The following is a 25,864-nucleotide window of genomic DNA, read 5'->3' as shown; positions in this document are numbered from 1 at the left end:
GCAATGATCCTCAGCTTGCATTAAAATTAAACTAACCCAAAAACAGAAAAAACAATCCATGCCCGATTGGCACAAAAATAAATCGAGGTTGATGCGCAGAAGTTCAGAATCCTTTGTTGCTTGGAGAGAAGTCACAGGTGAATAGAACTTCTTTTCTTCTTTCTGGGAGGTGTTGACACCTCCTCCACTTGCTGTCAAATGAGATGTGACAGGCCTTGCATAAGGCCTGTGACGTCACTTTTGACAGACACATGGTACAGCCACCAATCGGATTGGTGATCAATTGGTCATTGGGCATCAATTGTGGCAGAGAATGGCTTCCCTACCAAACTTCTATAAGGCCTATTACGTCTCATTTGGCAGGAAGTGGAGGAGGTGTCAACACGTCCTGGAAAGAAGAAAAGAAGATCTACTGACCGGTGAATTCTCTCCAAGCGACGGAGGATCCTGGACTTATTTGTATCAACCTTAATTTATTTTTGTGCCATCGGGCATGGATTTTCTGTTTTTTGGATTTATTTTTTTATGATTGATTTTTTTATTTTGTGTGTTTATTTATTTTAGTGGAAGGTGTTGACCCCTTAATTACCATACCACCTTTACTAGATGTTGGTGCCACTGAGGAGGAGGATGACGACAATGGCCTTCATCCTGGCAGGGGTAAGTGCTACTTTTATTTACTATATTGATGCTTCATTGATTGCCAATGTGGGTATCTGTGCCCCCGTTGAGAGCAGACATCGTGACAATCAATGAATTATATGGCTATTGTTTGATTTCATTTTAATGGATACTGTATTTTATTGTAGTTTGTAATGTGTATTTTGTTAAGCTTCTCAATGGGCAAAAGTGCTATTAGCCATATCTGGCTAATAGGGCTATTGCTCATTACTGTTTGTGGTGGGGGTGGTGTTTGTTGGTACTGTAGTAGTGGTGGTGGGGGGGGTTGCTGATGGAGGTAGTTGCCCCTGGGGAGGGTGGTTAGTCCCTTCATTACCTCAGCAGTTAGCCACTAAGGTAATGAAGCTTTGCTTTTAGTATATTTTTATTTTTAGTACATAGGATTGAAACAGGGGGTCTATGGAGCTGAACCGCATTGATTTCAGGTCCAGGGACCCACTGCTTCCCGAGGTACATGCCTCCATATAGGGTGCCGGCATCTGGAGTTGTTTATATGTCCCGGTCACGTGGGCTGTGACGCGGGAGATTCAAACTTGTAGGAGATACCAGCACCCCATATAAAGGCCTGTACCTCGGGAAGCAGGGGGTCCCTGGACCTGAAATCAACGCAGTTCAGCTCCAGAGATACCCTGCTTCAATACTATGTGCTCATAATAATAATACAAATAATGAGATCTGCTGGAAGAGCTGTGTGGGGAGACAGAGTGAGGGACCGCTTCTCTCTGATCTCTGCGCAGCTCTTACAGACTGGTGGCGGCCCGGTAGGATTAACACTACGCGCGTCCCATTCAGAATCGGGGATCCCTGCTGCGTTAATACTTCTGGGAACTTCCGTTTTCTGGGCCGTGATCGCTCTTGGCTGCACTTGGGCTGTGCTCCACCCGCTCCAAGTGCCGCACGGGGAAACTAGAATAGCGCCACATCTATATCCCATGATGCAAAAAAAATTGATCCTGCTAGTCAGTGAGGCAGTAATGTTGTCTCGTAGCCATTTTGGAAATGGGTTCTTTTCATCAACAAAAAAACATTTGTTCCTGCAGGAGAAACCCCTTTGTTGGTATACTTGGACTTTGTGGGTGATATTGTTGCTTCAAATTTGTGTTCTCCGTACAGTGTTGGTGAATCCTACAAACGTCTCTGCATGTAACCATGTATTATTTTGTTTTACTCTGTGCCCAGGACATACTTGAAAACGAGAGGTAACTCTCAATGTATTACTTCCTGGTAAAATATTTTATAAATAAATATCTTTGGACTTCCATAGTTAAACAGCTGCTCATATTGAGTGTTGTGTGAGATCGGGGAGGAATTTAGTAATTACTAGTTTCTTCAATAAGTTGTCCCACAATTGTACTGTTCTGATCAGATAATCTTTCTATAATGTTCCAACTTCCCAACCTTTTTGCTGTTTAATTGCGCTGATGATTTCCAAGATGTGAAAGTGATTTTAAGTTTGCATTCAGCTTCTGGGCATGAGTCGTTTTGCTTCTACCCAGAATGTTTCTTTTATCCATCAAATATCCATCTACTATGAAAATAGATATAGGATCCGCGCTCGTACTGTAACAAATGTGTATCTGAAATCCCCTTGCAGCCGTCAGCAGGAGTACTCCAGTGATTCCTATGTGAGAGCTCCCAAAGGAGGTCTCACAAACAAACATAGACTAGAAAAAGCAAAACACGCACTGAGGATCAGCTGGAATATACTTTGCATTTAAAAAGTCAGCTGGAAGGACAGCCTATTAAAACAATAACAAAAATACAAACAAAACGTACATAAGTGTACAATAAGGTGGTGTAAATAGATCATGAGATGCGGGATGAAAATGTTAAAAAAAATTATTTAACATTCTAATTTACACATAAGGTAGTTTATTAATTTAACTACTTTGGAAGTTGAGGATTCATCTTTCATGTATCTTGCACATTTATGCACTAATTTACTCTACACCTATTGTAATGTCTTTATTACAGAATTGCACTATTAATTTCAAGCAACAATTCTGCTTGATCGATTTCATTATTTATATAATACACTATAGTAATTGCTAATATTATATGTTTTCCCTACACCCATTTGTTCCATTTCCCCCATCCCCCCTTCCTTCCCCGTTTCCTACATTCCCCTTTCATTTAATTGTATGATTGTTATATTCCATTGGTCATTCACACACGTTTGTTTTATGTAGGCATATTTTTAGTTGCCATTTGAGTCGCTTTTAACTTATTGGTACAATTTCGATGTGATGCATTTCGATTGGATCCAAGGGGCTACAGTAGTAAAACACATGATTGTAACCTCTATACGTAACCCCTGATGAAGTGTGGAATGCGTAGGCCACGTGAGGTTGCTGATTGCGTACCCATTGGTGGCCTCACAGACCGGTTGAGAGAGGTTTGGAGTTGCATCTGACTTGCCGTGTTCGTGGTCAGGACCAACTGACTTGCTGCGCACAACGTCTTTTCATCTCCCTATCTGCGTACACCACTTTATTGTGCACTTCTGTAAGTTTTTGCTATTTTTTAAATTAATATGCTGTCCTTCCAGAGGACTTTTTAAATACAAAATATATTCCAACTGATCCTCAGTGCGCTTTTCCCTTTTCTCTTCCATCTGTTATGGGTTTGCTTCTGTGGGTCACTTTATTCAGATACATAACACACTTAGTTGTGCACATGACTTCACTTGCAGGTTCATCTGTGTTTATGAAGTGTACAATATTGGTGGACTACAGTGAGGATGTCTGCAGGAGTGATGCTTGGGAGCTAGAAGCTGATATTCTGGAGAACCCAGAGAAGCAAGGTAAGCCTTATACACAGTGCATTTCCTCTACAGCAGAAATACCCTAAGCCAGGAGTGGCCAACTCCAGTCCTCAAGGGCCACCAACAGATATTTTGTTAACTGTCCTTCTAGAAATAGTTTGTGGGAAGACCTCAGATTTTGCTGTGGAAAACGTGGTTCTTCAGTTCAATCAGAAAACGCCGCTTGCGAATGAAGCACTGAGCTCGGAAAAAACGGCAGAGCGAGGTATTGTTTAGATTGAGCTGTTTAGATGAGAAGTTTTGGGGGGACATTCAAAGCATCAATTCACATTGCTTGTTTGTTCCCAAGGGTTATAACAAAGGAGCCATTTGTTGCATCTTTTGATCAAAAAAAAAATTAAAGCCTGCTAACCAATTGGCAAAAAGGGAGAAAACATCTGGGTGTCAGTCTAAACGCCGCTCTCCACTGAACAGGCGGGGGAAATAACAAGACTTGTGCACTCTATTTTCCTTCATAAAGCTAAAGGAAGCTCGTTACTGGCATCTGCCAGTTTCTAATTGCATTGGCCACAGATAACATTATGCTTCATTCATTTAACCATTTAGGTACATTCACATATTTCACGAAGTTTAGTCCATAGGACAATAAGAAAAAGTATCTGCTGAAATGGAGTTTACCTTGATGGGGTTAACACGCTTAATCATTTTTTTGATCTAAACATACAACAAAATGACTCCTTTGTCATGTAGAATTTCACTAATAAATTGCAAGGCAATTGGAGAGGAGCGCAGGATTTCTGTATTTGTTTTCCATAAATGTATTGTATTGTATGTCTTTATTTATATAGCGCCATAAATGTACATAGCGCTTCACAGTAGTAATACATATCATATAAATAACAAATAATATAAATAACAGATCATGGGAATAAATGCTTCAGACATACTGTAAAAGTAACATTAAGGAAGGAGTCCCTGCTCCGAGGAGCTTACAATCTAATTGGTAGGTAGGGAGAACGTACAGAGACAGTAGGAGGGAATTCTAGTAAGTGCGTCTGCAGGGGGCCAAGCTTTATGTATCATGTGTCCATGATTATCCAGTGCTATTCATATGCTTCTTTAAGCAGATGTGTCTTAAGGTGAGTCTTAAAGGTGGATAGCGAGGGGGCTAGTCGGGTATTGAGGGGAAGGGCATTCCAGAGGTGTGGGGCAGAAAGTGAGAAAGGTTTAAGGCGGGAGAGAGCTTTAGATACAAAGGGGTTAGAAAGAAGACATTCTTGAGAAGAACGCAAGAGTCGGGACGGTGCATAGCGAGAAATTAGGGCTGAGATGTAAGGAGGGGCAGAAGAATGTAAAACTTTAAAAGTGAGCAGGAGAATTGAGTGTGAGATACGGGATTTAATCGGAAACAAGGAGAGGGATTTCAGGAGGAGAGATGCGGAGACAGATTTAGGAAAGAGTGCAGTGATTCTGGCAGCAGCGTTTAGGATAGATTGTAGGGGAGACAGGTGAGAGGCAGGAAGGCCGGACAGCAGGAGATTGCAGTAATCGAGACGTGAGAGAATGAGGGCCTGAGTCAGAGTTTTAGCAGTTGAGTAACAGAGGAAAGGGCGTATCTTTGTGATATTGCGGAGGAAAAACCGACAAGTTTTAGAAACGTTTTGAATATGAGAGGAGAATGAGAGAGAGGAATCAAGTGTGACCCCTAGGCAGCGTGCTTGGGCTACTGGGTGAATGATCGTATTTCCAATAGCAATGTGGAAGGAGGTAGTAGGGCCAGGTTTGGGAGGAAGTATAAGGAGCTCTGTTTTTGCCATGTTAAGTTTCAGTCGGTGGATGGCCATCCAGGATGATATTCCAGAGAGGCATTCAGAAACTTGTAAGGCCAATTCTAGGTGATAGTACAGAGCCCTGCTGACAGTAAGTATCTCAGTAAGTAGGGAGTCCCCTGAGTGGAAATGAATGCGGTTCAGCTGCATATACCCACACTTGAAGCAGTGTTTCTCACACCTTTCCTCTGGGCCCTCAGCCAGAACAGGCTTTTGAGACAACATCCAACATTCTATTCATATGCAAACCAAGTGCCGTGGTTATTCTTAAAACCTGGTGGGTCTGCTGGTCCTTGAGGAGAGGTTTGAGAACCACCAAGTTACAATAAGTGTGCTTGTTTTTGTTTGATATATACTGTATATATATATATAATTATTTTTTATGGCTATACAGTGCTGCCTGATTGCCGGCCAGAGGCTGCAGCTTCCCTGCTGTCCATGTGCAGAATGGAAGAGGTTCTCCCAATCGAGACTTCTGACTGTGAACACAAACAAGTTACTGAAAATGAGCCAGAAACTCCCGAACAGACAGTTAAGGAGGAGGAGCCTTGAAGCAGGATGGAGGATGTAACCCTAATTCACACCAAACTGCTGAAGCCAGAAATCAGGGGGAGCACACTGCTTGTTTGGTGTGGCCTGCCTCTCTTTATGTTCATAATGAGTGAAAGTTGTATAATGATTATATACATCATTCTCTGTAAGTCTTTGTAAGCACTCATAATGTTTTGTCTAATCGTATTACTCACAGCAGGTGACATTTATTTTTTCTAAATAGAGCACTTACAATACTATTATATTTTGTTTGGAATATAAAATAAGCGTAATCGTTACTTCACTAAAGTTGTACGGAATATTTTTGTAATGGTGTAAATTTAATTTCAACTGTTCCTTGCATGCTGTTTCTATTAGAAACATGATTTAAGCGAGGCGTGAAAGTACAGTAAAGGACTGAAAGTGGAGAACTTTGCATATAAATCAGATAAAAGTTATAGGTTGTTAAAAACATGGTTGTGTAGCATGTGGGGACTGTATGATGACTGGCCTGCTGGTGCAAAGGGTAACATATACTGTATGTTGCAAGGTGTAGGGCAGGAGTGGCCAATTTTTGTCCTCAAGGGCCACCAACAGGTATGGGTCTAAGTATTCCTACTTCAGCACAGGTGGCTCAATCGTTGACTGAGCCACCTGTGCTGAAGCAGGGATATCCTTAAAACGTGACCTGTTCGTGGCCCTTGAGGACTGGGGTTGGCCACCCCTGGTGTAGCGGCTTGCACATGGTGGGAAAGTAGCTTGAATTGTTCCTGATTTGTGCATTGGGTCATACGGACAAGGAAAGCCGCAGGGACTTGATGAGTGAAATAGATCATTATCCAAGGCTGAGGCCTTTTTTTGTTTGTTAGGAGCTGGGGAAACTTTGGAACTCCATCTAAACCCAACCTGCCACATTTAATAAACATGCAGAATTGTTGAAAGTAGGAACATGTGGATAATTGACCAGTGCAGAACAGCACACATTTAAGAGGGAGGATCCGGTCACAAGTACTGTTTTATATGTGGTGTGTATTTGAAGAAAAAGAAGAGTGGGAATACAGACAAGACCAATACTTTTTTTTTTGTTTGTTTCTTGAAACATTTTATTCTGTCCTCTAATACAGGGGTGCACAAACTGCGGGGCGCGAGATTCTCTGCAGGGGGCACGGCTTCTGGAGACGCGTCGCCATGGCAACGTGGCGTCAAATGACGCAGCGGGGGGTCATGTGATGCCGCGTTGCCATGGCAACGTGACGGCAGACCGCTGGAGCCAAGGTAAGGAGGGAGGAGCGTGAGCAGGGGAGGGGGGGAGAGCTGGCAGGGGGACACAGGGTGAAAAGAGTGTGCACCCCTGCTCTAATATCTCAAATTCAGGCATAGAAATGTACCATGTTAATACCACTCCCCCAACTAGTCAAAAGTTGAGATTTTATTTTTTATTTTTAGGATTACGGGATATAAAAGAAGGCTCATAGTGCAAACATTTGCTTATTCAAATTTTTTCCAAAACGTAATTACAATAATGCCAGCAATGCTGTCTCACAGGGGCTTTTCATTAGGCCACGGTTATAGTGCTGGCGACGGCGACCGATGACGTCGCCTGAGCTGCATTTCCGTTTTGAGCGACGCCGCTGGCTGCAAGGCCAACGTCGTCATAAAAGGGGCGGGCAGAGGCACGGAGAATCTCTCGATTGGCCACAAGGGGAGACCGTCGCTGCAAAAAATCAAATATCAGTGACTACCAAAGCGCTACTATAAGCGCACGCGACGGCGACAATGTATTTGTTTTGCCGCAAACGGCGCAGTCACGTCGCCGGCACTATAAGCGCAACCTTAGATTCTCGCACCGCCCCTTTTTTTGTTACCAGTACTTTCTGCTGACCTTTTCGCTCAGTTTGTATCTACATGGTGCACATTATAAATCTGTCCCCCCAATAAAATCTCAGGGCTTATGGCGCTGTTGCAGCATTAATGTTCATTCTGGTTGGGAGAACTGAATGACTGAGAGGTCACTTGTAGGCGTGTGGTTTTTAGCCAGGTAATAAGAGGAATATGGTTTCCAGCCTTCATATTATAGTGTCAAGTTTTATTTTCTACCCACACAGTAGATAACACACTCATTAAAAAGGATGAGGTTCTGTAGAGATTCCATTTGACGATGTCCTCAGAAGATATTCAGCAAAGTGAATTTTGGCACAAGTGTATATTAATATCGCATTTGAATAATCCCCACAATTATTGCTGGGACTGAATAAGCACCCTATATCCTACCACAGCTGATGCTCACTGTTGCAATTTCATTCATCAGCCACTTCCCGGCAAAGGTTTTCCTTCGTTAAACATCCAGTGCTGCTTTTTTTTCAGCCGTACAGTCGGGGATTTCTTGTAAACAACTCTCATAAATTGCAGTGTAACATGATGGTAATAGAGCAGAATCTAGCAGGCCACTCTAATACCAACATTAGATTATGCTAAAAATGTAGCAGCCCTGGTCTTTGTGACAGGCAGTGATTGTAATGTAGTGGTGAAAACTGCCCACTAGCAAAAAGAACTAGGAAGTCCAATTATACCCTGAGCTGGATGTAATTGATTTGAATGGAAGTGCACATTAAATATGCTATGTCTATGGCTTCTTGACAAATTAAACAGGGCTCATGTAGTAGTTAATGATGGTCTGGTAACATAAGTCATTGGCTGGTCATATGCCACTGCACATTTAATAAATTAAATAGAATAAAAGTTCTACACTAAAGAAAGGTTACATGATTAGGAGGCTCTGCACCCAAAAACAGCTGAAGAAATACTCCAGATCCAGTAAAAAAAAAAAATTATATATATTAGTAAAAGCAACAAAACTTCCCATCGCTCGTTGATACAAATATGAATTCATACTATAAAACAGACGGTAGTGGTTAATACAATGGACATTGCACGAGGTCATCTTCCAATAATTATTTATTTCTTGCGACGTATCATCCGACCACTTCAGCCTGCGATGTAGGTAGGGGAATGTTGGTACCAGGGATGACGAATTCCCCTTCTCCTTCTATGAGAGAGTCCCACTGGTTGAAATCCTTCTGGAGGCCTGGTTTGTAAAGAAAGAAACAATCTGAACAAACGGGATCAACCTTTTTCCGTGTGTTTACACTCATGTTTAATGCCCTGATTAGATCTGCAGGTCCCTGTATTTTAAATGTTCTGTATTCTACCACTATAAACCCCCCGCATACAAAGTAGGTGCTATGTAAAATTAAATAATATTCATTTGTAATTTAAAAAGAAAAAGGGGAGGTATGGTTTGGAAAAGAAGAATAGAGCATAATTTGAACTTTGTTTTAAGTGCATTTGGAAGAGACTGCTACTTCACCAACAGCAGTTAATGTTAATAACACCCCCATGCTCCCCCATTCAATCATCCCACCTCTCCTGGACCAGCCAGCCAGTACAATACGACAAAGGATGTTATTCTCTAAACGCCTGTAGCTCTTGCTCAGGAGGTAATGGCCGACTGGTTTCTTCAAGGCTCAATAAGCCCAGATCATCTTAGGCCCAAATCCACCCTGCTCTGTTAAGTAACACCGCCTTAAGCGACTTTATCTTGTGAAGACTAATTGTGTCTCTTCAAAGAGCAATAACAAAGTTAATTCATGGTTTGTCCTGTAAAATGGCATAGTATTAACTATAATGGACTTTAGTTATCACATGCAAATGTGGCATTATCATGACAGTGAAAAATATTCACAAAAATCTGCGAAGGTTAACGTGGGGACTTAAAGCAGCATAACATGTAGCACTGCGTGATTTTATATTACAGTATTGAAATAGGGGGTCTCCAGAGCTGAACTGTGTTAATTTCAGCTCCCGGGACCCTCTGCATCCTGAAATACTGACCACCTGTAGGTGATGCCAGTATCTCTGTGAAGTTTAAATGTCCTGTTCACGTGGGCCAATAGGAAGCCGCAAGGAATAACATCATGGCTTCCTATTGGATATTTAAACACTGCCATTTCGTTAGGCACACAAGCTCCCTGGCTGCAGATACCGGCACCCCCTACGGAAGTAAGTATCCCTGGAAGCAGAGGGTCCCCAGAGCTGAAATGAACACAGTTCAGTTCCGGAGACCCCCTGCTTTAATCCTGTAATAAATGTAGACTTGCAATTACCCCCATCTGAACACTCATATAGAGTTTTTACAGGGCCTGGAAGGGTATAACACCAGTTAGGCATTAACTAACATATCATGATTTCCCCTCTTCTCTCAACTTGAGCTAAAGATCTATTTCAGGGTCTGTCTATATGTAATGCCAATACATTCTTTACATCACGTTGCTGAAGATAATGCAACGTACTAAAACAACGTGACGTTAAGCCCATTGTTCGGATGTTGTTTTTGCATGTAATTAGCTTTAACAGTTTGAGCGCCCAAGGACGTACTTACTGTCATGGGTTCTGGCACCCGGTGTGCCCCATGACATAGAAGCTACGTATCCACCCCGCAAAAATGATCGTTTTCTTAGGGGAGCGCAGAGGACGCGGTTAACAGAAGGGGGGATGACCCCTCCTGCCATCAGTGACAGAGTGATCAAGTCACGTGATCAGAGGGGCACATGAAGGGTGACGGATCCTATGCCAACTCAGAAAACGGAGCGTCTGTTTTCACGTCATATTATGAGTCCTGATTTAGCCTTAGTATCTCTCTACTAAGGGTGGCCAACTCTAGTCCTTAAGGGCTACCAACTGGTCAGGTTTTTAGGATATTCCTGCTTCCGCACAGGTGGCTCAATCAAAGACTCAGCCACCTGTGATGAAGCAGGGGCGGACTGGCCAGGGGGGGGAAAGGGGATATACTGTACACACACACACATCTGGTGTGCATGTTTATTGTGCTTCTGTATGTATTCAGAGCTTTTTCATTGTATAGTGTATGGCATGCATGTGTATATGGTGTTTGCGCATCTTTGTATGTTGCCTGGGTATAGTGCATGAACCTGGTGTGTGCGTACGTCCATGTATGATATGTGTATCTGGTGTGTGCATAAGTCTGCATATAGTGCGTGTACCTGGTGTGTGCGTGCATCTTTGTATGGTGTCTGTGTATGGTGCGTGGCTTTGGAGCGTAGCGTCTGTGTATGGTGCGTGGCTTTGGAGCGTAGCGTCTGTGTATGGTGTCTGTGTATGGTGCGTGGCATTGGAGCGTAGCGTCTGTGTATGGTGCGTGGCTTTGGAGCGTAACGTCTGTGAATGGTGTGTGGGCCGACTGATTCTTGAGCCGGTTGGATTTGACCCTCGGGCCAAAACTTGCCACCAAGCCCCTGAGCAGTGATATCCTGAAAACCTGTCCTGTTGGTATCCTTTGAGCACTAGAGTTGGCTACCCCGGCTCTACTGTATATACATTGAGCTTCTCACAGCATGCTTTTCTGAAAGATATCACTGAAACAGTACCCCAATCCAACCCTGACCACTTACCCAAGTGTCTTTGCAGAAAGGCTAATGTCACATTATTGATGATGTCCATACACACATAAGGATCAATTTCTCCTTTCAACTGAAATACTTTCCCTAGTAAATAACCAGTCAGGAATGTGAAGTCCGGGAAACTCTGATGCACAGCCCCCCTGCAAAGAAAGAAAATCCACAGCTCTGAAAAACTGCCGGGAAGAAATAAAAGAAGCAAACCTTCCAGAGACAAACGTCATTTAAAGGAAAAGTTACAACCACTAGACCCATATTTTATTGTGAAATTATTCTGTAGTTTTCTATATTTAATTATTCAGTTCCCTCCACAAAATTACGTACAATCAGGGCCCTGTGTGAACATATACAATATTGTGCGCAGACTTACAAATACATTCTTAGCACACACACTACAATCTATACATTCTTGCACACATATACATAGGCACACATTTAAACACGTATTAGTGGGGGCGGCTGCAGGATCCTAATAGATTTGCCTTAAATACTGTGTATTGAGAGCAAACGTTCCAGCTTAAATGTAAACAAATTGTGATTGTTCTCAGAATGAAAATCTACGATGGTTGTAAACGGTTTTCATTTAAAACTTATTTGTAAACAATATTTGGTATCTCGGGTCTCTCGGGCTGACTTTATACACATCGAATCCTTGAGCTCGAGATAATGCAACATGTAATGGTGATGTGTGAAGGCCAAGGCCTTTAAATGACTGGCCCCGAGACATGTTAACCCATTCAGTGACCTAATGACGTCCCAAAAAAGTGCAATCACTTTGACTGTGCCGTCACCTTATGACTTACACTTCATTGCCCCTTACTTGTTTTTTTAGAGGCTGTATGGGATCAGCGCTCCACGTCCCACACTGAAGGGAAGAGCGGTCACTTGATGTGGAAGTGCCGCAGGGTCCGTGGCCAAGGAGGTGGCATGACCCTTCGGCCCTGCAGGGGTTAATTATCATTGCAATGAGACTGGAAATCGGCAACAATGCAAAACGGATGGTAAATTGAGCTCGTTCCGTGCATCCAAATTAACGCGGGGTATAGATACTCGTCTACCTTTCTTTACACCAGTTATAAGATCAACACCAAGCCATCGGGGATTCACACTCCGGACAATCAATCTTGTGCCGATGCGTAGGCCTTCGCCAATTGTTTCCGCAACATGACTATAGCCCTGATTTTGTGTGTGTGTGCGTTGGGAGTCCAGAGAGAGTTAACGGAGGAAGAGATTCAATTTTAGGAAAGGTATGAAAGAGATCACAACCATTTACATACAGACATAATTTCTGTTTGGTTTTAGGGGAATTATGTTTTATAGTAGGATATGTGTGTGTGGGGTGCGGGGTCGAAAGTGGGTAAAAGATTCCCATTATACAATGCAGTGCATCGTTCTGCAGGGTGATTACTTACTTGATGGTCATCATCTTTCTCTCCACGGTGGACGAGTCCATTTGTTTCATTTGCAATATGCTCTCAAGCTCCTGGAAATTTTCCGAGTTAACAAACAACAGCGGCTGGTGGATGGCTGACAAAATGTCTTCTTTTAGGGGCAACATCCATGCGTCCAAAGCAACCCCACACCTAGAAACAGAGAAGAATGCTTGGGGGTTTCTGCTCAGCTCACGTCTGCAATGTTCTGCTCTGGGAAAGATGTCACTGGTGCCTTCAGATCAATCATTTCATACAAGTATCTTACCTATTGTAAAGGCCTCTGACAATGATGCGAATATGGCGTCTTTAATTATTTTCACACTAGATACACTACTGCCGTTTATGACCGGTCATTTTTCAACCGAGTCACTGATTGAGCCACCTGTGCTGAAGCAGGGATATCTTTAAAACCTGACCTGTTGGTGGCCCTTGAGGACTGGAGTTGCCCACCCTTGAATTAACCTATTAAACATGTCACTGCCATAAGTTCACTTTGGTACTAAGAGGACCTGCTCCTTTCTGACCTATTCACTGGAATGTGCATTGCATCATAAAGCAAATCTGGGTCTATGCATCCAATGAAATACTTGAATGAAACGGCTTACCTAAACCGTGAATCTCTGCCGAGAGCTTTGATTGCTGTAGCGCCACCAAAAGAATGGCCAACAGCGGCTATTCTGCTGACGTCAATGGAGTCCTTAAAGCAAGAAGGTAAAGTTACATAGTAGATGAGGTTGAAAAGAGACATGCGTCCATCAAGTTCAACCTATGCTAAATTTAGACAACAGATACTTTATCCTATATCTATACTTACTTATTGATCCAGAGGAAGGCAAACAAAAAAACCCAGCAACAATCATCTCATAAAGGGAAAAATAAATTCCTTCCTGACTCCAAGAATTGGCCATCAGATTACTCCCTGAATCAACATCCTTCCCATGTTTACTTATTAGGAATATCCCTGTATACCTTTCCTTTCTAAAAAGATGCCCAACCTTTTTTTGAACAAATCTATTGTATCTGCCATCAGTGTCCATGGGTAATGAATTCCACATTATACTGTAGTTAAAGTGTTACAGTACGTCTGCAACGGTAATTAATCCTAGAAAGCCGACCACTTCTATAGAGGATCCACATGTCACTACAAACACTGGATTGTTATAAGGTTTAGATCGATCACTGGGATTTCTCTACATGTATGAAGAAATCATTACTCCCCCTCAAGCTCCTTGGAAGTGCTGTTGGGGAGGCGTTGGGCCTTTAGAAGGAATACATTTTGTTTTTACAAGTTTATAGGTCTAAAATGTTAGCATACCTGTTCTGGAGCATCACTGCAGCAGAATGCTCACTTCTCATCCACCATGCTGGTGTATTAGTTTCATCCTTTCTTATCAAGATTATGGATTACTCACTAATTTGGTGAGTAGGTTAGTTTAAACATCTCCTTTATTACCATTCCATGACATATATATATACACACACACCTCAATCGGTCCTCTTTAACCTTAGTGAGATTAATGAATGAAATGTCTGTAAATATAACGTGTAATGATTTATTGTCACTATAAGTCTGTGCCAAGGACATATACTTGAAACGAGAGCTAACTCTCATTATAGTAATATAAGGCAGGGGGAGCTCCAGGCTACTGTACATACCTGTAACAAACTCCAGTCAAAGTTTAAAGGTAATGCATTGGTTACTCGTTTTCCAGCATTGATGTCAAGCATAAGATCTAGGGCTCTTACAAATTCATACGCTCTCTGCTGAACCTAAACAGGAGTAAAACAGGTTCAGTAATTAATGCTGGGAACAGCAGACAGGCCAGGATTCACTAAGCCGTGATGCTATATATCTCACCCCAACCCAGCATTAACCAACATTCACGTCAATGGTAAGATCAGGGAGCAATACCCCTCATGCCGGCTTGGTGGATTCCAGCCATACTGCATTTGGCTCACACACTTATTATTTGACAAGGTTCCAGCCCAGCATGCAGCGACTTGCAGTGTAATCATATCGATAAGGAATGAGGCAGCCCAGGTACAGAACTGGCATAACCAGATACAAATGTAAAACAGTTGGCGTTATCTGAATCAACTCAGGGAAAGTTTGCTTTGCTTCACTGCACTATTTTTTTGCTTAAACTTATGAAGTGTAAAAAGCTTTTTAAATCAAGCTTCTTATACACTGGCGACACACTTTATTCGAGCTCGGCTAGTCCCACGAATTCGGGTATACCCGGGTGTATTGAGGTTTGTGACTGTTTTCTGCCCGAGTGCATTGAGGTATTTTCCATGCAGGGATTGAAGCATTTTATTCCCGCTGGCTGCAATACTGCACAGTATATATATATATACTGCATTACAATTCATGAATTTATGCCATCTGGTAGACACGCGAAGCATTGCAGCCTATTAAATCCTAATCATTATCATTTAACAGATCAGCCGCCCGTCAGCCAGGCATGAACCCAGGCTGGGAAGGCAAACGCAACGGGGCTTGTCAGAGGTGAGGAGCGGCGCATTCCAGGTATCTGCCAGGTACATACTGGGTATTTGCTCGAATAAAGTGTGTCGGTGCAGTACCTGCAGACTGCTAGCCACATAGGTTAATGTCACCTGTGTTGAGGTTAAGGTCACCTGTGTTGATTGTGAGCCCAGAGGCCTAACCCACCTCAAACTTGGAGGAGTTGTTAACACAAATGAATAAGGAAAGAATTATACACGTACTGTAGATCCTTCTTCAATATACTGTAACAATTCTAAACTGGTTCATTTAAATAGCAGCTCATGCCTTCTACACAGAGCCCGGCCGACAGGCAAGGAGAGCTCGGATAACTCTGCCTCTGGCGTTAAACAACTCACAGCAAAGCGTGCGCAGGTCTGAGCCAGGCCTTTGATATTCAAGTGCTAGCTATAACCATCAAGCAATCCCTGCAGCTACCACTGGATGTCACAAGTTTGTTAATGGACCTTTCAAAGAAACAGAAATGGTCAGCACCAGATAACGACCACCTGGCCCATCTACTGTATGTCAATGTCCCCACTTGTTTGGAAAAGGCAGACATAAATTTGATCCCTGAAGTTTTTTTCTCTCTCCATATTTTGGGTGCTCTTGTTATCCCAAGCTGTTTTGAATTCAACTGTACTAAACCCATCACCCCTGCTGGGGATCTGGTTCCATGGACCCACCACCCTTTCAGTGAAGTAGCATTTCATATACCCCCTGAGCCTTACATCTCTTTTTGTTCTAGCAATCTGCTCTCTCAGCCGCTTCTATCCTGTACCTTACTGAAAACCTAGCTTCGGGGTTTACCACTAGTCTATAACGTGGTATTAACAGCCCTGCTGCTAATTCATTTCTCTATACAAACTCCACCATCACTTTCTTACATCGTTGCCTACTTTTAGGTCAACTGATATTATGATTGCCGGCGGTGCTTTCCCTCGGTGGTGGTTTTACGGTAGTATCCTCCGTAATCATCTATTCTACCTCTGAGTTTTTGTAGGGATATAGGGCCCTCCCTTAAAGCAGAATCTGTGGGGTTATGTATAATGCTCCCCTTTTTAAAGCAAAAACAGAGAAGAATAAAATAGAAGAAAGATGCGGCTCTCCACAAGTATATAAAGCGGAGACAGGGGGACTACCATAAAACATTGTTTCGCGCTGTGAAGGTGCTTTATCAAACTGCACCTTGCGAAACGCATAGGTGGTCCTATTTGTGTACCTTTGTCATGACCAATAAAAAATGTTTTATGGTAGTCCCCCTTTCTCCGCTTTATATACTTGTGGTGCGCCACATCTTTCTTCTATTGTTTTGCTATCACCATTACTTTGCGGATTCGCACACTGGAGGGTCTGCCTTGGATGGATGACAATTTCTACTAACCATTCTACTCATCACAGCAAATGAGTATTTGAGGTTCTACAATATACTCTAAAAGGGCAATATGGATTATTTTAAATGTCTGGAAGAAATATATGACGCCGTTTTTCCTGGCTGCTGCGTCTTTCCAAGGTTGAAGGAACCAGGTAGGCCCTATCTTCTGTTTTTTTTTTGACAAGCCACTAGTATACATATGCAGATGACCCTCATATGGGAGACCTCCCATTTTTGCTTTGATATCTAAGAAAATCGTGTTTATGTTTATGTACACTGTATGAGCACCACCTTCCTTTCTTGACTATTTCTACTTGCTCCCTTTTTTAGACACATACATGTCATACATTTCTAACCATCTGTATTTCAGCCTCTGCGTGACACACACACAACTTGTTTTTACCTTTTACATTCAGAAAGGCTTATGCCACTTTCCTTGTGCTGCTCTACAGTGCATCGGGGTATGTGCCATCTGCTCTACAGTGCATCAGGGTATGTGCCATCTGCTCTACAGTGCAGCGGGGTATGTGCCATCTGCTCTACAGTGCATCGGGGTATGTACTGTCCGCTCTACAGTGCATCAGGGTATGTGCAGCCTGTTCTACAGTGCATCAGGGTATGTGCCGTCTGTCCTACAGTGCATCAGGGTATGTGCCGTCTGCTCTACAGTGCATCAGGGTATGTGCCGCCTGCTCTACAGTGCCACAGGGAATGTACTATCTGCTATACAGTGCATCAGTGTATACAGTATTCTATCTGCTCTACAGTGCATCAGGGTATACAGTACTGTATTCTATCGGCTATTCAGTGCATCGGGTATGTGCTATCTGCTATACAGTGTATCGGGGTATACAGTATTCTATTCAGTGCATCGGGGTATGTGCTATCTGCTCAGGGTATGATTTGGCGATTGTCAAAAGAGGGAGTTAGTTATTGGGATGTAAAAAGTGTAGCATTTCTCTGGCACTTTTGCCTTTTCCTGAGCTTAACATAAAAACAGGTCTGAGATGACATCAGCTTCCCTGGTTAACAATCTGTGACAACTAGCAGAATGCTATTTCTCATCATACGTCACAAAGCTTTTGTCTTGTTACATGGGCATCTGGCTGCGAGATGACTAGTTGTTAAAACCTGCCCTTTTTCAGCATTTCTAGGTTACATTCCTTCATTACGAGAGCACAGTTTCACGGTGAGTACCTGTTCAAAGCGGAGAGGATACTCCTGTTCAGGTGGTTTTAGTGTTCTGTTATAGAGCCACACCTCTTCCAAAAGTCCGCAATCCTGCTCACAGGCGTCGGATGGGGACTTCTCTCGGAAATAATACGTTGCTGAGGCGGATGCATCTCTGCAATAGAGAATTATTCCATATGACCCTTTTGCTCGTCTAGCCTTCTGTTTTGCAATGTCTCTTATTTTGAGTATCAATATGTAGATCTAAGACAAATACAGGCATACCTCGGTTTAAGGACACTCACTTTAAGTACACTCGCGACTAAGTACATATCGCTCAATAGGCAAACGCCAGCTCATGCATGTGCCTGTCATCACGTCCTGAACAGCAATACCGGCTCCCTACCTGTACCGCAGCTGTGCGCAAGCGGGGAGACTATAGAGCCTGTTACACATGCGTTATTTACATCAGTTATGCACGTATATGATGATTGCAGTACAGTACATGCATCGATAAGTTAAAAAAAGGTAGTGCTTCACTTTAAGTACATTCTCACTTTACATACATGCTCCGGTCCCATTGCGTATGTTAATGTGGGGTATGCCTGTAATTATTATTATTTTGCACCTTCTTGACTGTGAGGCCTACACTAAATGTGTTGCGTCTCTTCTAGCATCAAGAGGGTTAAGTGGTTTAATCAAAGCTAAATTGAGCCTATCTGGACAAGATGAGCCTGAAACCTGTTACTTATTGTGGTTCTCAAATAGACGCCCAGAGATGAATAATCTTGCAGGTGATGAGGTTTTCTAGAAGTCTTGCCTGCTCTAACCCAGACCAGATCAGCAATCCTTCTGCTGGTACTCTGGATGTGCAGAGGGGTTACTTCTAGAGGCTGCCACAGACCGTTCACAAGGCCAGATACCGTGCTTCTTATTTACGATCTCCAAGTGCCCGAGTAAATTACATTTACGCTTTGAGTAAAAGAAATTTACCTATAGTGGACTCTGCTGAAAACAGTTTATGGGAATGATGGAGAACTTTACTTTGTGATCATTTTTGACATTTGTAAAACATATATATATTTTTTACACTTGCTGTGTGTTAATAAATACATTGAAAAGCTGATGAAAATAGTTGTTAGATAATTAATAAAAGTTAATAAGATATTAGTATATTAGTATATTAGGTAATCTACAGTTAAATAGAAAACATATGTCAGCTAGGGCCGCTCAAACACCTATGTGGTGAGTACAGCTTTAAAACACATGTTCACATAAAATCAATTTCACATTAAATACGCATAAGTATAAATAAATAAAAACCATAGAGATTAAAAAGTCCAATCTTGAGGGTGCTGCTATCTTCAGCATGAGGGCTCGTCCAGGGTGGTGCTGAGCAGGCATGCGCGCTCACGCTGGACACGTTGCGACAATGCACGTGGCCTGTGTGAGCGGGGGGGGCGCGCCTGCTCGGCGCTCAGCCGCTTGACGAGCAAGCAAATTTGATTTTGCTGCTCGCAAGCGCGTCACGTGAGTGGTTCGTCCAATGAGGGCGGACCAGCTCCGTGACGTCGGGACCGCGCCCCCAGAAGCGCGCGCACCTAGCCGGCCAGGAAAAGCATGGCCGGGAAGGGCGCAGCACCAGCGCGCCCGTTTCCTACCTGGACGAGTCCTGAAGCAACCAAGGTGTTCCACAAGTACACTATCTATACTATAATTCTAAGTTGGATTCCGTCTGTTTGTTTGTATATCAGAAACATCGAAATCACACAAACGGCACCACGTACTGTAGCACAGCAAAACTTTCACTGTACATTTTGCTGCGGAGATGTAGGTCAACGCACCTATTTTGAGCTTCCAATGTCACTCACCCCCCAAATAATGGACATTCTAAATTTCACTCGACTGTCCATGTCCAGCAAATCTGTTACAGCAGAAGCAGGGGGCGTGGCTACTAAGGGAGGGGGCGTGTCCTTGCCTGGTTCGGGCTGTGTGTGTCAGTGATTCTCAACCGGGGCTCCGCGGAACCCTGGGTCTCTGTGGAGCAGTCCCAGGGGTTCCGCCTGGCCGCCCGCACTCACTGCTGCCCCTGGCTCTCCCCCCTCGTCTCTACTAGGAGCCCGCATGCAGTCCTCGCTGCCTCAAGCCTCCTGCTGCCTGAGGTATGGGATGGGAGATCTTGGCCTGTGAGCTACTGTACGAGGGGGGGGGGAGAGGGGGATCCGAGGTGTCGGCGGAGAGCTGCTGTTTCTTCTGTAATCTTTGCTTGTGAGCTACGGGAGGGGGGAGAAGCTGCTTCTTCTGTAAACGTTGTATGTGTGTGACAGTGTGTGTGTGTGACTGTGTGTGTGTGTGTGTGACAGTGTGTGTGTGACAGTGTGTGTGACTGTGTGCGTGTGTGTATCACACAGTGTGTGACAGACAGTGTGTGTGTGTGACGTGTGTGTGTGTGTCTGTGTGTGTATCAGACAGTGTGTGACATGTGTGACAGACAGTGTGTGACATGTGTGTGACAGACAGTGTGTGTGTGTGTGTGTGTGTGTGTGTGTGTGTGTGTGTGTGTGTGTGTGTGTGTGTGTGTGTGTGTGTGTGTGTGTGTGTGTGTGTGTGTGTGTGTGTGTGTGTGTGTGTGTGTGTGACAGACTGTGTATGTGTGACTGTGTGTGTGTGTGTGACATGTGATTGTGTGTGACATGTGAGTGTGTGTGTGTGAGAGAGAGAGAGAGTGTGTGTGGGGAGGGGGAGGGGGAGGGAGAGAGGGGGGGAAAGGATGGGCGAGGAGGAGAGGAGGGGGAGGAGGAGAGAGAGGGGAGGGGAAGGAAGGGAGAGGAGAGAGAAGGAGGGAGGGAGAGAGGGAGAGGAGAGAGAAGGGGAGAGGAGAGAGGAGGGGGAGTGCAGAGAGGAGAACGGAGAAAGGGAGATGAGAGAGGAGGGAGAGAGGGGGAGGGAGAGAAAGATCGATCCGTGGGGGGTGATGTGAGATTGGGGGGTGGGAGGGGTGACGTTTAAACCAAAATCATTACAAAATATATACACATTGTTTATTCAAAAAGTATGAGTTAGTTATTATTTATTACCCCTACTGCTTTACACGTCTATTTTGTGATTTACCCCTGTCGAAAATGTGTCATCCAGATAGGGGTTCCCCAAAATTTAACGAAATACTTAAAGCGGGGTGGGGGGGACATGAGGTGGCAGCGGGGGGAGATGTACCAATGGGGGGGGGGTGCGAAAATGTGCCGCCAGCGAGGGGAGATGTACCAACGGGGGGGCGGGGAGATGTGCCGGCAGCGAGGGGACATGCCACAGCAGCGAGAGGAGATGTGCCGCCAGCGGGGGGGAGGGGGTGGAGTGAGGGGGGGCGGGGACATGTTCCGGCAGCGGGGACACACACACACACACACACACACACAGACACACGCAATATAAACACACACAGAGACAAATCTCACCCCGCACTACATCCAGCAGCAGGGAGGGGATGAGGGGGGGCCCGGGGAGGTGTGCTGACAGCAGGGAGGGGGGGGGGGCGGGAGGGGGGGGCGGGGACATGTATTCAATATTGCATTCCTCGGGCGAAGCCGGGCACAAAAGCTAGTAGAATGATAAAAAAAAGCAGCAAGAAAATAGTGCAGTATTAAAAGCTTTACTTGGCACAAGAGTAATAAATGCACTTACAAGATCGTTGTGCATAAAGAGAAGAAGGTATAGTTGTTACTGTGGTCCAGGAGTAGTGTATGGAGTCCCTTGTTCCTGCTGGCGCGTCCGCCCGACTGATCCGTCCGGTGGAACCTCAGGTCTCCTTGTGCTTCCTCTCCACGATCTTGTAAGTGCATTTTTTTACTCTTGTGCCAAGTAAAGCTTTCAATACTGCACTATGAGGTGTGGGCTTTTCTGCTTTTTTATCTTTCTGTAGTGTACTTGTGGAACGCCTGGGTTGCTACATACTGAAGATAGCAGCACCCTCAAGATCGCTTTTCTGCCTTTTAATCCTACAGTACTTTGCTGCATTGTTGATGCTGCTTCTCTTTGTGTAAGTACAACTACATGAATTACTGCACATGTAATATCTGCACTTACACTAGTAGCAAGCGAATGGGGTTATATAGGTATGATGTCACCTTTTTGGTTGCTGCTTGGTAAATCAGTGTTTAAAAGAAGTAGGTTTTCAATATGAATATTTAATTACCTCCAGTCCCAAAAGAGCCTCTGCAATGTGTTACTCGGCTGCCTAGTACCTTATACCAGGGGTGCGCAAACTTCTTGATCTGCACCCCCGTGCCAGGCAGCCGCAGCGTTCGCGCCCCCCCTCTCCAAGGACTCTGCGCCAAAGGACGTTGCGGGTCATGTGATGTCATGGCGACGCATCACATGACCCGAGGCGTCATTTGACGCCGCGTTGCCATGGCGACGTGTCGCTGAAGACCCGGCAGAGAGCAGGGAAGGGAGTTACAGAAGCCTCACGCCTCCCCCGGCATTTCATTTAAATGCCGTTGGGGAAGAACGCGGGGCCTCTGTAACCACCATGCCCCCCCTAGAAATTCTCGCGCCCTCCTGCCCCCAGTTTGGGCACCGCTGTCTTATACATACCTGTGTTCAACAGCAGCAACTATAAAGCCTTGCGATGCCAGCCCAATGCAGGTAGCAGAATACAGGGTCCTGTAGAAAATGGTTTCATTTTAATTCCACATGGAAAATATGATCAGGATAAATTCTACTTAGCAAGCAAAGAAGGGTGGGGAGCCATGCTGGTCCTTTCTACCATGTAGCAACAAAGGAGGGAAAGGGAGTAGGGGGTTTGATACCTTTTATTTGACCAACAAGTAGTTGATATATTGTTACAAGCTTTCGAACCTCTTAGGGTCTCATTGGGTATGGCAGAAATACAGACAAAATGTTATATACAGTGCTTGTAAGAGAGATATCTGGTTGCATGAGCCTCTGGCAGATGCATCTTTGCAGTGAATATCATTAACAACCAGGAAAGTACCCCCGCCCCCTCTTCATTCAAGTTGGTAACGTTAGGTAAGGTCTTAGGCCTAAAGAGCTTACAATGCTTAGTACTTAGAACATCTTCTTGCAGCCGACTCAAATGTGAAAAGTTGGGAGGTGTACAGGTGACAGTCAGTAAAGCAGGATTTACATTACAATAGGTGTCCCCTCTATGGAGGGGCATTATATAGGGTGACCAGTCGTCCCGGTTTTGCCGGGACAGTCCTGGTTTTTCGTGTGCTGTCCCGGTTGCTGGTCCGTCCCGGAAATGTCCCGGGTTTTCCCTCCATGTTCCCGTTTTTTTAAATGTGTTGGCGGTTGTGCGCGGGGGCGGCGGTGCGGAGAATTTAGCAGCCCGGCCGGTGATACCCGACACTCTGGCCCTCCCTCCGGCACCCGATACCCCCTTCCTCCAGCTCCCCATCCCCGGCTCGCTCTCCATCCCCCCAGAGCCCGCTGCACTTCCTGTGCCTGCTGCTAGTGAGCGCGGGCCGCAGGGGATTGGTCAAGATAGGAGAAAGCCGGGGGCAGGACTTTGGCTCCCCCAGCTTTCCCTCCCCCTGCACTCTGGCCCTCCCTCCGGCACCCTGGCTCTCCCTCCTTCTGGCACCCGGTCCCCGGCTCGCACTCCCCCTCCCCAGACTCTCACTCCCCCCCCCGGCTCTCCCTCCCGGCTTTCCCTCCCTCCGACAACCCGGTCCCCGGCTCATCTCCATACCCCCAGAGCCCGCTCACGGCACTTCCTGTGCCTGCTGCTACTGAGCGCGTACCTCAGTCTGCCGCCTCTGCTGCACCCGCAGCCGCCTGAGGTAGGCTTATGGGGGGAGAGATGGAAGTTGTAGGGGGGGAGGGGGAAGAGAGATGGAAGATGTAGGGGGGGGAGAGAGATGGAAGATGTAGGGGGGGAGAGAGATGGATGATGTAGGGGGGGGAGAGAGATGGAAGATGTAGGGGGGGAGAGAGATGGAAGATGTAGGATTATAGCCAGGTGTTCTCCCAGATTAAGACCTCAGCTGCACTATACATTGAGACTGACAGGCTCCTTAAAAAATGCACTTTTAACCATTTGAGTGTACCAAGACATATGCCGCATGTCAAAGGCTGGGACTCTCGGGGCCCTATGACATACATCATGCTTGAAATGCTCGTTTTCTAGGGGGAGATTCCGTTCTGGAGCATTTCATATCCGGAGATGCCCGCCTGCGACCAGTACACAAAGCAATCAAAGGGTTAAACAAGAAGGACCTTAACTAAGATGGCTACCAGGCAGCTGGGAGAAAGCCAACCAGTAACTGTGACACCACCATGGAGACATCCTCACCAAGATGGTCGCTAGGAGAGGCAATTAGTAATTGTGACACCCTTTTGGCCTGGATAGAAAAGGTTTGCAAGGAGGTGAAGGGGATGCGGGTAAACAGAATTTTAACAATATAATGTGAATATCGGGATACAGACTTATTACAAACAATCTTTGTTAGATTTATCTCAAATGTAATCATACAAATGTAAGGGGGTCACCCCCGGTTCCCCTGATCTTCCTTTGCCCCCTGCCTTACCCCTGTGGCAGTGGGGGAAGGGGACGGTGACTTCGACTTCTCCCGGCGGGCACCGCCATCTTGGTTGCGGGGCTAGGTTTGCGCAATGCGCAGAGGTTGGTCAGGGTAGCGGTGGCCATCGCCAGTGTGCCGGAGCTCTGGGAGGTTGCACAGGCGCAGTTAAGCGTAGCGGTGGCCATTACAGCGTCGCACATGCGCAGTAAAGATCGCGCACGCGGTCCCCATAGGAAAGAGCTGTGCCAAGGACTACAATTCCCAGCAGCCTCTGGGGACTGCACTTTCACCCTGGTCACAGGCAGCATTGAAGCCAATAGAGCTGGCAGACTCTCATGCTGCAGAAAAGATACAATGTTGTGTGCAGACAGGGTTTTGTCAGTTGGATCCAGGAAGAGATTGGGGAAGGTAGTGTACACAGAGCAGGGCTCTGCTGTACTAGGCCAGAGAAACCCCAGGCCCCAGGTAGGCCCCACTCCCCACTAGGTTAGTGGGTAATTAATAAGGGACGGCCCCAGGTTAGGGACCCTGCCCTTAGGTTCGTGTGTGTGTGCGTCTTGTCAGTGTCACGGCTGTCAGTGCTGTGAGTGCTGACAAGAGGGCATCGTGTGTGTGTGCAGCACGTTCGCTGCAGGCACCAAGTAAGTTGCAGTGCGTTGCTGCAGGAGTTGTGAGTATCCATTAGGAGTCAGGACCGGGAAGAGCTAGGGGAATGGATTAGGCCAGTAACCCCCTAGGCCCCAGATAGGTCTTCACTCCCCAGCTTGTGGTGCTACAGGGACAGGCCCTAGGTTAGGGACCCTGTCACAGTAGTACTAGTGTTAGATAGGGACACAGTGGACACTGCGCTCCCAGAGAACAGACTTGGGCTCAAGTCTGTGCCCACAGAGACAGAGACTATCTCCAGGGTGGGATTGCCCCTTGCGGACCCATGCAAGGAAACATCGGATCAGACGGGATCACCAAGCGGCAGATCCTTTTCGAAGTCGCTTGCAGGCCCGAGTGCAGGAGCGCTCGGCAGGTATCGTCCATAAGTGCACCAACGTATTCTAACATATCACAACTACACATAGTGGCAGCGCTGACCACGGGACAAGGGAGTTGGGCTGTGGACCCAGTGTGGGGATATACGGTGACTGTGGAGTTACTCTGTTAGTAGTGTATGTTATAAGAGTGTGTTATTGCCTGCATATATATTCTGCGCTACAGTAAACTGGTTATATACATCCCTGAGTACGTGGTTATTGTATATGCGTGTCCTGTGTAGGCAACCTTCTACATCTCTAGAACCCTACACAGGTGGAGGCGCTGAAACCGAGAATGTTCCAGAGGATTCACCCCAGGCTCTCACTGGCAGAGGCTCAGACCTCCTGTGAGCCTGACAGGTATAACACACCACACCTGGTAACATATAGGTTCCCCCCACATTCACTGTATCTGCGATTGGGGGTGGGGGAATACCCGTTACATTTGGAGGTGCTGCTGAGATCAGACCTGGGGTGCCCTATTCTATTTTTGTGTCAAATTGTCCAATTTATTTTTCACTATGGTTGTGCTGT

General features: G+C 45.4%; 2 protein-coding genes across 7 annotated transcripts in view; one reads left to right on the top strand and one right to left on the bottom strand.

The window, feature by feature from the left end:
* TDRD6 (tudor domain containing 6) overlaps positions 1 to 6,389 on the top strand; it is a 115,810-nt gene extending 109,421 nt beyond the window's left edge. For 2 of the 6 annotated variants that reach the window (XM_075598518.1, XM_075598512.1), the window contains 4 exons: positions 565 to 660; positions 3,374 to 3,484; positions 3,597 to 3,710; positions 5,669 to 6,388. In XM_075598518.1, coding sequence (XP_075454633.1) covers positions 565 to 660; positions 3,374 to 3,484; positions 3,597 to 3,710; positions 5,669 to 5,826 — 479 coding nt within the window. In that variant the 3' untranslated portion in view covers positions 5,827 to 6,388. Of the gene's footprint in view, positions 1 to 564; positions 661 to 3,373; positions 3,485 to 3,596; positions 3,711 to 5,668 lie in introns of all 6 variants that reach the window. The other 4 variants (XM_075598522.1, XM_075598516.1, XM_075598523.1 and 1 more) reach the window with 3 other exon arrangements.
* An 872-nt stretch (positions 6,390 to 7,261) lies between these two features.
* Positions 7,262 to 25,864, bottom strand: part of LOC142493858 (platelet-activating factor acetylhydrolase-like) — a 37,138-nt gene continuing 18,535 nt past the window's right edge. The window contains exons 5-11 of the mRNA XM_075598530.1: positions 22,354 to 22,422; positions 17,791 to 17,938; positions 14,369 to 14,482; positions 13,318 to 13,409; positions 12,692 to 12,862; positions 11,274 to 11,422; positions 7,262 to 8,890 (exon numbers count right to left, since the gene is read on the bottom strand). Of these exons, the coding sequence (XP_075454645.1) occupies positions 8,778 to 8,890; positions 11,274 to 11,422; positions 12,692 to 12,862; positions 13,318 to 13,409; positions 14,369 to 14,482; positions 17,791 to 17,938; positions 22,354 to 22,422 (856 nt within the window). The 3' untranslated portion in view covers positions 7,262 to 8,777. The remainder of the gene's footprint in view (positions 8,891 to 11,273; positions 11,423 to 12,691; positions 12,863 to 13,317; positions 13,410 to 14,368; positions 14,483 to 17,790; positions 17,939 to 22,353; positions 22,423 to 25,864) is intronic.

Source organism: Ascaphus truei, chromosome 4 (genome assembly GCF_040206685.1).
Source record: "Ascaphus truei isolate aAscTru1 chromosome 4, aAscTru1.hap1, whole genome shotgun sequence".
In the NCBI taxonomy this organism is placed as follows: Eukaryota; Metazoa; Chordata; class Amphibia; order Anura; family Ascaphidae; genus Ascaphus; species Ascaphus truei.
The sequence above is the reverse complement of the archived record's forward strand: the minus strand, read 5'-3'. Positions and strand labels throughout refer to the sequence as shown.